The sequence below is a fragment of the Bombyx mori genome, chromosome 24 (assembly GCF_030269925.1).
Source record: "Bombyx mori chromosome 24, ASM3026992v2".
Taxonomy (NCBI): domain Eukaryota; kingdom Metazoa; phylum Arthropoda; class Insecta; order Lepidoptera; family Bombycidae; genus Bombyx; species Bombyx mori.
The window spans coordinates 9,500,563-9,515,266 of NC_085130.1; the positions used below are offsets into that span (position 1 = coordinate 9,500,563).

At 42.4% G+C, this 14,704-nt stretch overlaps 1 protein-coding gene across 1 annotated transcript; it reads right to left on the reverse strand.

The window, feature by feature from the left end:
- Nucleotides 1–115: 115 nt before the first annotated feature.
- On the reverse strand, nucleotides 116–14,427 carry LOC101746476 (E3 ubiquitin-protein ligase COP1). The gene is made up of 12 exons (XM_004926295.5): nucleotides 14,286–14,427; nucleotides 13,610–13,694; nucleotides 11,328–11,513; nucleotides 10,405–10,556; nucleotides 8,658–8,781; nucleotides 7,581–7,755; nucleotides 5,001–5,119; nucleotides 2,644–2,839; nucleotides 2,405–2,540; nucleotides 2,210–2,339; nucleotides 1,703–2,093; nucleotides 116–1,053 (listed from the first exon to the last, which is right to left on the reverse strand). Exons 2-12 carry the CDS (start codon nucleotides 13,688–13,690, stop codon nucleotides 593–595), a joined length of 2,151 nt encoding a protein of 716 aa, XP_004926352.1. The 5' UTR covers nucleotides 13,691–13,694; nucleotides 14,286–14,427; the 3' UTR covers nucleotides 116–592.
- Between the last annotated feature and the right edge of the window lie 277 nt (nucleotides 14,428–14,704).

Below are 14,704 nucleotides of genomic sequence, written 5' to 3' on the forward strand. Positions count from 1 at the left end.
TCATTGTTGCTACTAAGGGAGTCACCGCGCGGCCGTTGGCGGTCGCGGTGTAAATAAATTATTACTGTGCATGACATAACACCATAACGTGCTGATGACGTAATAAAACTCGACATAACACTGAATAATCAACTTTATTCCGTTCACATAGGGCTCATGTTTACATACACACACACAAATACAAAACGACTTCACTGATTAACATCTATAATTTTCATTAAAATTAAAACTTCATAAACTAACTGTTGGGTGTCTCTGTCGCGCGCGGGGCGGGAGCGGGGGTGCGGGAGGGAGGGCTGCCGAGGGAACTGACCCGTGCACAATTTTACTCTTTACATCTATGAGCACACGGTGCATTATATCTTGAATGTGTATTCGATTTTACTTTAAATAATCTTACTTGAGAATAACTACATTTTATCATTTCCGCCTGTTAACGAAGATTGCAGATTCCCGGTTCAATACAATCCCGGATTGTAAACTAATTTGTGAATAATACGGATTGTAAAAAATTAATGTAAATAGTTTTCAGGGTTTTTTCTCCGGTGTGGGCTCTCTCCCGCAGGTAGGAGGGGGTTGGGGGGAGGGGTTGTCAGACGAGCTCGAGGACCTTGATGGTGCCGTGGCTGTTGGCGGCGAGGAGGGCGGGGCGGGAGGCCGCCCTCCTCCAGCAGACGGCGGAGACGAACTCTGCGGGCTCCTCGTCGCGGCGGTCGCGCTCGAGGAGGGGGCGCGCGGGGTCGAACCTGTAGGCGAGGCAGGGGCGCGCCAGGCCGCTGTGGTACACGTAGAGCGCGTTGTTCTCCGAGCCGCACGCCACGTAGCGGCCGTCGGTGGCCAGCCCCACAAAGTTCTTCTCGTTGGTGTGTCCGGTGAAGGAGCGCACGCAGCGCGGGGACTCCACGCGCCACAGCTTGAGCTGCGAGTCCGTGGAGGCGGACACCAGCGTGCCGCCGTCCAGGAACTTCACGTACGAGACCGCCTTGCGGTGGTCCCGGAACACGGCCAGCGGCGCGCGCGGCGAGCGCAGGTCGTAGTAGTGCACGCAGTGGTCTGCCGCACACAGACACCAACACCGGTATTAACTATTGGATTGCTTACGACTTTTTTTTAACATTAACTAGTAGGTGAACTGACGGGGCTCACACCTGACGACGTCGCTAACACTGGCCCTAGCAAGAACTGTGCTTCGCAGAATCTACCACCGGATCAGAAACACGACCCACTGAGAAGATCCGGCGAGAAATTCAGTGGGCTGTGTCTGTGGGTTAATTTAACGATGACCGGTGCTTGAGGTACCTAAACGCACCGTTAGTGGATCGGGAGGATCCGAAATGACGGTTTGGGGCGACATCGACTGCTTTCCATTCTGTCCGCAGGATCGGGAATGTAGTTACCGGCGGCCACGATAAGAGGGTTCTCGTGTCGTGCCGCTTTGTCGAAACATCTGCTTACTCCATTCAATAATTATTCCAATGCACTTAAGACGTCGATCTCATGTCTCAACATTATTGTGGATATTAAAGTCATGAGGTTTATGAACTACGAATACTTAAAAGTACCAGAGGGCTCTTGAACATAGATCTTATATTGAGAACTTCAATTATTCTTGGACCGAGGTAGTGATTCTTTCATGTGCCTACCGCTGCTACAGGCTGCCTGGGCACTAATGACTACTACTACTGCGGGGCGGTGCACATACCTGCGGAGCCGAAGGCCAGGTGGCAGGACGAGTTGGGGTTGAAGCGCACGCAGCACACGTTGAACTTGGCCTCGAGCGTGGCGACGGACTTCTCCTGGTTGAGCGCCCACAGCTTGACGCGCGCGTCGTCGGAGCCCGAGGCCAGCAGGCGCACGTCGGCGCGGTTGAAGTGCACGGACCAGGCGCGCTTGTCGTGCTCCTGCAGCGCGCGCGTGCGCACCGCCGTGCCCGCGTCCCACACCGACACCGTGCCCTCGTAGTCCGACGACGCCAGCACGTGCTTGTGGTACTTGTTCCACGACACGCACGAGATCTTGTGCGAGCACTGCATCTCTGCGCACGGGTAGTGCACGTCCACCGCGTCGCGCACCACCGACTCGAACTCGAACACCTGCCGGACACCAGGGTCCCTGGTATTATGTGCAGCCCGGCTTATAGTCGTGGCCCTAGGAGATGCGGTCGCGACGGTTGATTGGGAGCACGACCAGCAGTGCCAAGGGGACCCACCTTGATCCTCTTGGTGACGCCGGCGATCGCGAAGAACTCCTCGTCCTTGTCGAACTCGATGGTGGACACGATCGTGGAGTAGTTGATGGCGTCGCTGCAGTACGACAGCGTGGCCAGCGGCCGTAGCGTCCTGCACCAGACGGACACATTAGCACTGCACTCCCGACCGGCTGACGGACAGGGCAGACAGAGTACCTGTAGGCGGTGAAAGCGACCAGGTCGTCCCGGAAGGCGTCGAGTCCGGCGCGGGCTCGAGTGGAGCCGGCCTCCTCCATCTCCACGGAGTCCTCGACCGCCACGCCCGCCACCGGCGCCCGCTGGTCCGACGGACCTGGACCAGTCAACACTCACTCAGCACTGATGTACCAGTCTTCAAACCGTGATCAAGGTTCTCTTGATTACGTAGTTACTATTAATTGTGACGTAATGCCCACCCGGTGCAGGAGTTGGTTGCGGGTCGCACACCGGACCCTGCGGCACGTGGTCCGCCTCGCACGTGTACGGGGCCGCCGAGGAGGGCACGGGGGTCACGGTGGGGGGTGCGGGGTAGGCGGGGACGGCGGGGGACGCGGGGGTCAGCGACCCCGACCCCGGGAAGTACAGCTCGTCAGCGCGGTGCGCGAAGTAACACTGCAGAGATAATTATGACCACCAGTTTAATATGTGATAAGGTAGATTTCTGAAATTGGTATCTACTTCAATTGTATATGTTTCAAAGGTATTTTAAGTATCTTTTATAAGTAAATTGCTTATTCTTATTTATGTGTAAAGAAGCAAATTTTTTTTTTTTTATAATTATTAGTGTATTATAATACCTAGTCAGGTCATAAGTATTGTCACACAGTAAAAACTTTTCTTTTAGAATGCTGGCCACAAAAAAGTTTATTGAATTCGAATTTCCAATTGTTCATGAATATAAAAATGTATACTTTTAGAATTTTACTCATTTTTAAATATGGAGTGGACGCTTAAAGAAGACCGTGTTGCAGTTATTGCGTTGCATCGTTGCGGTTACGCGCCAATTCAAATTTTTAACATACTGAAAAATTTTAACATAATCAAAAGATTCGTTTGTCGTACCATCAAACGATACAATGAAGAGACTCTAGTGTAGATGACAGGTCAAGAAGTGGTCGCCCTCGATCTGTTAGGACTCCAGCAGTGATAAAGCTGTGAAGGCGCGAATTCAAATAAATACCAAATGTAAGCAGAAACTGTTGGCCCTTCAGATGGGGTTAAGCAGAACCACGGTGAAAAGGGTGTTAAATGAAGACTTAGGGCTTCGGGCGTATCGAAGAAAAGCAGGACGTCGTTTGAATGCTCGTCTAATGGACCTGAGACTGAAGAGATGCCGCGCTTTGTTGAAGCGGTACGCGGTAAAAAAAAATTGGGAAATTCTTTTTTCGGATGAAAAAATTTTTACCGTAGAAGAGAGCTACAACAAACAAAATGATAAGGTGTACGCACACAGTAGTGAAGAAGCGAGCAACCGTATTCCGCGTGTCCAACGAGGTCATTTTCCATCCTCGCTCATGGTATGGTTGGGAGTTTCTTATTGGGGCTTAACAGAGGTACATTTTTGTGAGAAAGGTGTAAAAACGAATGCAGTTGTGTATCAAAATACAGTCCTGACGAACCTTGTGGAACCTGTTTCTCATACCATGTTCAATAACAGGCACTGGGTATTCCAACAAGATTCGGCGACAGCTCATAGAGCGAAGAGCACACAAGACTGGCTGGCGGCGCGTGAAATCGTCTTCATCCGGCACGAAGACTGGCCCTCCTCCAGTCCAGATTTGAATCCGTTAGATTACAAGATATGGCAACACTTGGAGGAAAAGGCGTGCTCAAAGCCTCATCCCAATTTGGAGTCACTCAAGACATCCTTGATTAAGGCAGCCGCCGATATTGACATGGACCTCGTTCGTGCTGCGATAGACGACTGGCCGCGCAGATTGAAGGCCTGTATTCAAAATCACGGAGGTCATTTTGAATAAACTTTCGTGTCATAAGAATCTATGTTTTGTTAAGTTCATTTTGGTATATGAATGGTTACATAATGAATAAACTTGTTTCAATTATTTTACATTAAACATGTGACAGAATTTATGACCTGACTAGGTACATTGTATATTAATTGTATGTATATATGTATGTATGTGTACATAAATGTATACGTATTTCATTGGATTGGTACACCGCGCATAGTTCGTTTCCAAATGATTCTTGTCCACCTGATGGTTGTCTGGAAGAGATCGCTCTTAGCGATAAGACCGCCAATTGTACTTTTTTGTGTTTAATGTATCGCACTGTTTGTTTTTTGGTGTACATTTTTTTAAAGGGATTTTATGACCTGGTAACTGAGACTTTTAACTCATTTCTTATTTTAATTTATATTCTTATTTTTATGAAAAATGATATGATAATATGGTGTGAAGTGAATGTAATGAAGATGATTAATTTAAGACATTAATTAACTGAGATGAAATGAGATGATATGGGATGAAATATAATCTCAGTAAAATGGTGGTCATTTACTGAGATTTCAGGGGATTTTTTGGAGGATCCCGAGAAGTTACGTCCAGCGCTTTGTTTCATTTTCCCACATTTGTGCACTTTCACAGATATTAAACAGTTAATAAACCACCGTTATTACACATTTAAATCTGAAGAAACACTAAATAGACAAAATAAACTAAATCACACAACTTCACTCCTCGCGTTCCTGCCAAAAAGTCCTTTTGTTGTACAATAAAGATTACTCTCTCCCTCTCTCTCTCTCGGCTCGTACCTGCACGAAGTCGTCGAAGTGTTGCGTGAGCTTCCTCCAGCGCGCGGCCAGGGCGTCCCCCCCGCCCCCCGCGCCGCCCGCGAAGCTCTCCTCCTCCGAGCACACCGCGCCCGCGCTACCTGCGCACACCGCCACACCCAACACCTCACCATTCAGACATTACTAGTTTTCCAATTTTTTACTGGTGGTAGGACCTGTTGTGAGTCCGCACGGGTAGGTACCACCACCCCGCCTATTTCTGCCGTGAAGCAGTAATGCGTTTCGGTTTGAAGGGCGGGGCAGCCGTTGTAACTATACTTGAGACTTTAGAACTTATATATCAAGGTGGGTGGTGCATTTACATTGTAGATGTCTATGGGCTCCAGTAACCACTTAACACCAGGTGGGCTGTGAGCTAGTCCACCCATCTAAGCAATAAATAAATAAAAAATACAGAGCATAATGCGATTCAGTGGCGCACAATGCCGAATTATGCTGAAACTTAATTTGAACGTGAATTAGTTCTCAAATGCATCAGCAGAGTGCACTAAGTTCAGTGTTGAAAAAATATATATTTATTGAGCTAGCAACCTCATTAAGGTATAAATAATGTGGTAAACAATAATAATTGGTTGAAAACTATTTACGGTTATTTTAAGTGATTTAGATTTTGATTATTTCATTAACTTTTTTTTTTGCTTTAAGTAATTTTTTTAAATGTGTTCTAAGAAAATTATATACTTTCTAATTGAATCATCTTATCCAGATGATAGTGATGACGATGATTTATCGAGTGCTCCGAATTTAAATCAATCAATTATTTCATTATCAAGTGATATATTTATTGAAAATATATATGACTAGCTGACCCGGCATACTCTGTAGTGCCTCAATCGATAAACAAAACCTAAACTTTTGTATAAAATAAACTTAAAACACACAAAAGGAATCCGTCCGACGGGGGACTCATCAAAGGAAAAACAAAATTGTTTGTTTTTATATAATTCCGAGGATTTTCATATTTATTCACCTTTTAAACCTGGACTTCCACGAATAATTCAAGACCAAAATTAGCCAAATCGGTCCAGCCGTTCTCGAGTTTTAGCGAGACTAACGAACAGCAATTCATTTTTATATATATCGATACATAATATGATAATGTAACAGATGATTTATTTGAACCATTAATAGAATATCTGATGACGGGCAGTAGTTTTGAAAGTGCTCGATCGTGCGAAGCGTTGCTGTAGTTGGAACATTCAACGTTGAGCATTATATGCCGCATAATGCACTCTATAGTAGAATTATTTTGTCCGTGCAGTTTGGGTCATAAAAAATCGGAGCGGTGAAGCGAGTATTTCGCTCTCTCTTCCACTCACGAGCCTTATGGACGGGCATAGTGATGCGCATTATTGTTGTCGATAGTGTATTTAGTTTTGTCATTTTGTGGGTTAGTGATAAAAATTAAAGAAAAAATCACTAATCGAACCCTTACACCACATATCGCCGCAGCAGGTTAACGAGAACGGCAAAAATGAAATCTTTTTTTTAATTTTTTTATTGCTAGATGGGTGGACGAGCTCACAGCCCACCTGGTGTTATGTGGTTACTGGAGCCCAGAGACATCCACAACGTAAATGCGCCGCCCACCTTGAAATATAAGTTCTAAGGTCTCAAGTATGAGTTACAGCGGCTGCCCCACCCTTCAAACCGAAACGCATTATTGCTTCACGGCAGAAATAGGCAGGGTGGTGATACCCACCCGCGCGGACTCACAAGAGGTCCTACCACCAGTAAGTGGGTGGCGCATTTACGTTGTGGATGTCTATGGGCTCCAGTAACCACTTAACACCAGGTGGGCTGTGAGCTAGTCCACCCATATAAGCAATAAAAAAAAAACAGTGAAATTTTTTAACACATTGTTGATAATAACACGTGCTTGTGCTGGTATATTTGCGGGTAATATTTGAATAAACTCTGCGGTTTTGGTAGGTACAAAATGAAGGAGTAGCCATTGTCACTAAAGAAATTCAGAGAGCGAATGCACAAAAACACATTTCTCTTCGACATATTATTATGTACTATAATTTGCTGGTAGATACAACAAATGACTCATAACATAACAATGGCCGTTTTCCAATTACAGCACAAGAGCGCATTATGCGGCATAATGCTCAACTAAGCTTCAGCATAATTTGGTATTGTGCGTCACTGAGTCGCATTATGCTCTGTAATTAACCATTACTTAATGGTAGTTTTCTAATTAACCATTACTTAATGGTAGTTTTCCAATTACAGAGCATAATGCGACTCAGTGACGCACAATGCCAAATTATGCTGAAGCTTAGTTGAGCATTATGCCGCATAATGCGCTCTTGTGCTGTAATTGGAAAACGGCCAATGTCTCACCACCCTTCGTATACCACCCTGCCGCCGCGTACCTGCCTTCGATGGCACATTTGCTCTTATCGATAATCGCGTTGCGCCCGCGCAACATGCTCACCGCCCTAGCCGGGCTATGTTTTATGACCCAAACTGCACGGACAAAATAATTCTACTATAGTGCTGTAATTGGAAAACTACCATTGTAACAATGAATACCGTCAACATTGCTGGCCGTGTCTGCGAGGTTCCCGGCTATATCGGCGATCTCTTTCCTGAGCGCAGTGACGGCGTCTGGGCGGGGGTCCGCGCCGCCGGGGGGCGAGGCCCCGCGCGCTATCCCCACTGCACCCGTGCGGAGTTCCTTCAGCACTCCGGCGACGTACTCCATGTCCTGTAAAATCAGTGAATAAAAAAATGTATGTGTGTGTGTGTGTGTGCAAAGTCACCCACGGTAGAAGTGAAACTTAAAAAAAAATAAAAATAATCGCAAGGGTCCACCACTCCGCAGAGTAATGAGGTAGCCTCATCCTGAGGGAACCGCCTGCATAATCACGGTATCCCTACGTCAGATAAGTATGACTTAGCAAGAGAAATACGAGAAATACGAGAAATACGAGCGGAGGGACTTCGGTTCCCTCTGTATTTTGTACCGTATGTTCCATGGGGAGTGCTCTGAGGAGTTGTTCGAGATGATACCGGCATCTCGTTTTTACCATCGCACCGCCCGCCACCGGAGTAGAGTTCATCCATACTACCTGGAGCCACTGCGGTCATCCACAGTGCGTTTCCAGAGATCTTTTTTGCCACGTACCATCCGGCTATGGAATGAGCTCCCCTCCACGGTGTTTCCTGAGCGCTATGACATGTCCTTCTTCAAACGAGGCTTGTGGAGAGTATTAAGCGGTAGGCAGCGGCTTGGCTCTGCCCCTGGCATTGCTGAAGTCCATGGGCGACGGTAACCACTCACCATCAGGTGGGCCGTATGCTCGTCTGCCTACAAGGGCAATAAAAAAATAAATAAAAAAAAACATCTCGTCACCGCGATTCTGGAATTGTTGAATTTACGTGCAGCGACATCTGTTGATAACAAACTAAATAGAAATGGAAAAAACATGGCGCGTAACCAAAAAACGTTACATACGTTGTTTCATCCCTACGTCGATAAAGGAGTTTCACTTCAAAAATCTTACGTTACGGACGTTTTTTTGCCCCGGTTAAGGTACCCCTCCACATCGTCCCATAAGGAATTTCGTTCCAATACAAATGATTGAAGAAGATAAAGGTGGGGTTGACCTTGTGCACGAGGGCGGCCTCCCTGGCGAGCTGCTGCAGCTGGTGGGTGCGGTGGCGGTGCAGGTGCGCCAGGAACTCGTACAGTAGCCGGTGCTGCGCCGCCGCGCACTCCGCCTCCAGCAGTCTGCACATGACCCAACCAGCCCACACATACACATCTCGTCTTTTCGCATTAAAAGTTTCCAAAAATATATCGAAACTAGGTGACCCGGCAGACTTCGTAGTGCCTCAATCGATAAATAAAAGATCTAAACTTTTGTATAAAATAAACTTAAAACAAACAAAAGGAATCCGTCCGGCGGGGGGGACATCAAAGGAAAAACCAAATTGTTATTTTTATTTTTAATTCCGAGAATTTTTATATTTATCTACCTTTTAAACCTTCTCTGGACTTCTACAAATAATTCAAGACCAAAATTAGAAAAATCGGTCCAGCCGTTCTCGAGTTTTAGCGAGACTAACGAACAGCAATTCATTTTTGTATATATATATATATATATATATATATATTGAGTTAATATGCGTAAACATTTGGTATCACCGGTATTATTCTCATAAATACTGTCAAAAGAGTGTAGTTTAGTTTTAGTTATTTTTTTAGTGCAACAAAGTTTAAGTTTAAAAAGTTTTTTAGTTTAGTTAACAAAATTATTACATAATTTTATCTTACTTTAAAAGACAGTTAATGTAAATGGTAAAAAATTTTTGTTACAAACACGATTAATATTTAAAATATTCATGTTCAACCTTTAAAACACTCTCCTGTAAAATTAGTAAGTTTTGAGGTTATACAGTTTTAATGCGAGAAGACGATTTGACAGATAGCAAACGGTCACAATATTAGTGTTATTCCCTGTATTCATTGCGAGTACATGCCGGCTCAAGCACTGTGTAGGTTAGACCATGGCCTCATTAAGATGGACTGTAGCTTGATGTGCCTTCCACGATACAGCCCATCATGAGTTATTGCACTTTATGAAGTTATTATTTACTAAGAAAGGTTGATATCTGTGCAAAGCCTGATATCCAGTTTGATCTAATCATACAATACGAAGCATTTCATTTTTGATGATCCGTCCGTCTGGTGCAGTGGTAAGTGACATGGTCACTACACAAGGGGGTCGCGGGTTCGAATCCCGCCAAGGGAAGATATTTGTATGATAAATATAGGTGTCTTTTCCAGGGTTATGGATGTATATTAAATATATGTATGTGTATTATAAAAATTTTACATTTATATCCGTTATCTGGTACCTGTAACACAAGTACTTTACGAACTTATCACGGGACCAGTTAACGTGGCGTGATTGTTAGTAAATATATTTTTTTTTTATCATAACGAACCCTACTACTGGAGCAAAGTCCATTCCTGCTTCCTGTAACTGCCGTGTTTATTACAGTACATTTAGTGAAATGATTGTTCTCATTTGTCCTTTTTATTGTACCATAGTTCACTTGTGGACTAAATAGTAATAATAATAATAATGGTTGGTTCGAAGTAAGTATCAGTTGAATGGAATATTTGAAATGTATTCAACTGATGATTATTTTTAATAAATGTATCTTTTCTATTTGATTGGTCTTGTTAATTTTAAAAGTATGTTTCAATGATACTATGTACACATATGGACTTGTTGTTGTCTGAAATAAAATAAATCATTCATTCATTCATTTTTACATTCATTCATTTTTACATAAAAGAGTCCTCAAGGTAGTAACATAGCTGTGTTGCCAAGATAATGTGTACCTCTTCCGTCTGTTGAGCAGTTCCAACATGGAATCCACCTCGGTGAGGTCGAGGTGTCGCGACTCCGCGGCGAGCAGCGAGCGCAGCCGGGCTCCCTCGCCGGCCGGGCCCGACCGGGACGACGCCCTCGACCGGAGCCGGCGCTTCGTCACCTGCACACCACACACCGACACTAAATACATGAAAGCTACTTCAAACTTACTACTACATTTTCATCAGTTTGATAATTTTTTTCAATAATTTTTTGGGTGTTACTCTGTTTTAATATTTTCTTAAATATTGTGATAATAATTGTTCTTGAAAATGTAATAAAAAGTATCACTGCCTTTAGTAAGTTTATAATTCATGGAACACGATATAATGTGAAGGCTGGCCTCCCTCAGTAGTATGTACTGCTAGACCCAGTCCCAGCAAAAGAGCTGAGCAGTCTGTATGTTACAATGAGAGCCATACTAGCAACATACTTGGAATCAATCGCTCATTCTCTAACACTTCTCGATGAGTTATAATCAATGCATTTGTGTATGCCGCTCAAGTCTTAATCGAATAGCACAATATTTAGAGAATAACTAGCTATACCCGTCCGCTTTGCTGGGCATTTAAAATTAACATTATTATTTCTCACCCCCACAAAGATTCTCATCACTATCGCCCCCGCAACTGGTGCACGGAGTCCAACACTCATATAAATATTAGCCTATCCATGAAGTACACAATTTCTATAGAAGTATAGATTTGACAAGCAGTCCACACTCAACACACCAAGTTAAAAGTTTAAATTATATTCGCAGCATTACCAACGAGACTAATGCACACATCTGTGAACATGAGCAATAACAAATAGACCTGGCATATGCTGGCTTGACTTATGTTTAAGTAGACTAGCAATAGTTGGCGTTCAGAGAAGTTTGTTTGCTACTAACGAGTTCATTGAGCAGGAAGTTGGGGAAGATGTGTTCTCTGGTGAGCAGGGGCGCTCCGCACTTGGGACAGCGCCGGTGCAGGTCGAGCGCGCGGCTGATGCACGCGTAGCAGAACGAGTGGCCGCAGCGCGTCACATAGGCCTCGTCGATCAGCTCGAAGCACACCGGGCACAGGAGCTCACAGTCCTGTTGGTCACGTTGGTCACAGCTGAGCTTCAAACTTGCAATCTCTCTATTCTAAATCAAAATCTATATATATAAAAATGAATTGTTGTTCGTTAGTCTCGCTAAAACTCGAGAACGGCTGGACCGATTTGGCTAATTGTGGTCTTTAATTATTTGTGGAAGACCAGAGAAGGTTTAAAAGGCAGATAAATATGAAAATGTTCGGAATTAAATAAAAATAACAATTTTGTTTTTCCTTTGATGTGTCCTCCGTCGGACGGATTCCTTTTGTTTGTTTTAAGTTTATTTTATACAAAAGTTTAGGTCTTTTATTTATCGATTGAGGCACTACGAAATCTGCCGGGTCTGCTAGTTTGTAATAATAATGATTTTTTGCAGATACATTTCTGATACTCCTTTTTACATTACATTTTATTACATATACCCACGGTTGGGTGCATTAGAATCTGTACATCACTAAATAGTGTTTATGGCCTTCAATCTTTTTGATGATAATGGACCCTGACGCTCTAGGAAGTCAGCACTACTAGGTGGACAGCTAGGCTAGACTAAGAATAAATTGCCCATGAAACTGCCTGTCTCATTACCAACAAAGGATTACACGCGCTTGTGATCACACATGACAGAAACGAAGTCAGTTCAAAGGCTCCTTACTGACTACTCCTCTTCAGGTTAGAGCTCTATGAGCTCACCTAGTCGCTTTGTCACAGTGGCATAGCCCTCTAAAGCTACCAGCTTAGGTAGGAAAAAAAACTTTCTGGAGAAGTACCATCTGCCCAGTAAGAAACACTGTTGGTAGTTCTATAAGAGTAGAGAAAGAGAGACAGAGAACATACTTCATTGCACACCAAAACACAATTAAAATTTGCAGTAGGCAGCGGCTTGGCTCTGCCCCTGGCATTGCTGAAGTCCATGGGCGACGGTAACCACTCACCATCAGGTGGGCCGTATGCTCTACCTACAAGGGCAATAAAAAAATAAAAACATTAGAAAACAGTTAACAAACAGATGCATTTGTACAATAGGCGATCTTATCTCTAAAACGATTTCTTCCAGACAACTGATTAACTTACAGAAATTCTGGAAAACATAAAGATATAGCAGGTATATTGCAGTGTACTATTAGTCATACATTATTATAGAAAATATATACACAGAATAAATAGATAATATATACCGTAATGTAATGTGGTGTAATAAGATTAAGGTAGTAATAAATAAGTTCTGAATAGTAAAGATGTGTTTCATATTAGCTGCGGCATCAATCTTTTATAGTAATAACAATAATGTAATTACCAATAATGTAATTAAAGCCTTCATTTAATTATATTCATTATCTTAATGACTTTTTGTGCTAAGCCGGAATAGCCCCCCTTAGGCTACCAGCGAATAGGTAATGGAAAAAAGTCACAAAAATGCCTACACAGATTTTGATAATATTTAGTTTGTAATTTTACACACTAGTGGATCTACAATAAAATGGTAGCTCTGGGATGATTTATACATTTTATATGAAAAAGAAAAAAATAATGCATCTCTATTTTTATAATACTTGTCTTTGTTTTCTGGAATACTTTTGATTCACCTGGTGTAATATATTGAGGGCTATAATATATGAAATGTTATTTGGTGTGACATTAGCATAATGCATGACATTTATCTTTGTAATTAAATGTTTACTTTATTTAGTATTAATATCAACAATTCCATATTTTTAAATGAACTTCAATGAGTTTACCCCATTCAAATATCTGAAGAAGTTTTTTGATATAATATTTTTTCCACATTTTAAATGGCTCCTCTGTTGCCATTCAAATAGAGTATTGGAGCAGTGTCTCGTGCACACCGTGTTTCTTATGCCGGCTAACCTATAATTTCCTTCGATTACACACTGCATATGTGTATTCATTAAATAAAAAATGACTGAAGAAAACGAAGGTTTCTTTAAGAAGTTCCACAAATCGATCAACAACGAATTAGCCGAAGTCACAAAAAACAATTTCACCAATTTAGAATCGAACTCCCATGTTGCAAAAAAGTCTCTAAAACTTTTATAAATAGCCTTTGACCCCATGTTTTTCTGCCTCAGTACAAACCTTATCCTCAAGTGAGCCGCCAAGTCCTCCGAGAGTGGTGGCCGTGCCAGAGCCTGCACTGCTGGCTGCGGCACCCGACATTCCTCTGTAATACACAATTATATTTTATTGATGTTCTGTCAAATATTTAAACAAAGCTAAGGCTTTTTGATTGAGTCAGGCAGTAGAAGGTACTATTTCGACTGTTACTCAGAACAAGAATTTGATACAATCACTGACAACGACCTATACTCAGCCCAGATCCTACGTACTACTGTTCCCACTGCTTACCAGCAAATTAATACTTGTTTAGTAATAAATGACTATAGTGAAGGCAGAATGCTACTTCAGTGTGTACTTGACTTTCTGACTATGTTATTTTCAGATTTTCAAACAATCATTATGTTATTTTGCTATCAATAAAGTATTTTGAATAAACAATGGTGGTAAATATATTGAGTGACAAAACCACACGAACGAACGCAGCGATAAAATGATTTTACTCTGTAGGCTCATTCTAAATATGTTCTTTCACTTCACTAGCGTCCACTGGCTGATATGACAGGGCGATGGGTCAATAAACAATTAAGACAAGTTTATTTTTAGACTTTTAACATGAAAATAAAAAAAAAATATATATTTGTCTTATGATTCTATGTTTCGATCTATTTAATTTAATGTGGTAACGTTTACTTACATAAATACGATGTTGTTTAATTAAAATCACCGAAGATGCATCGCTCGATGGTTACTGTTCTTCTCTTGTTTTCAACGAACACAGAAGCACAAGTTAACGAAGCTTTATTGCACAGTTGTGACTTAATGGAACTTAACGTTAGAAACAATTTTAAGAGTCTTTGAGTATTTAGTAACATCAAAACTCATTATTTTTATCGTGATATCGCGACTTAGACTTATAAGCAGAACGCCCGCACATAAATAGTTCACATTACTTTTGTAGGTGTTGCGAGCGATTAAAATAAAATAAGTCAGATAGGGTCAAGGCCGGCAACGTCAACTATTCTACGTAAAAATGAAGACTTAAAAGTTCTGTACACAAATAAGAAAAAAAAGAATAATATTAAGTACATACATACGGCATATATTTAATTTAAA

Bases quoted from the DNA above. Each gene is read 5' to 3' on its own strand.
- LOC101746476 (XM_004926295.5), bottom strand. From the start codon at position 13,690: ATGTCGGGTGCCGCAGCCAGCAGTGCAGGCTCTGGCACGGCCACCACT. The intron at 8,782-10,404 runs GTACACATTATC...GGTCATGTGCAG, and splicing joins CTGCTCAACAGACGGAAGAG to ACTGCTGGAGGCGGAGTGCG. The intron at 2,094-2,209 runs GTGGGTCCCCTT...GGTGTCCGGCAG, and splicing joins GCGTCACCAAGAGGATCAAG to GTGTTCGAGTTCGAGTCGGT.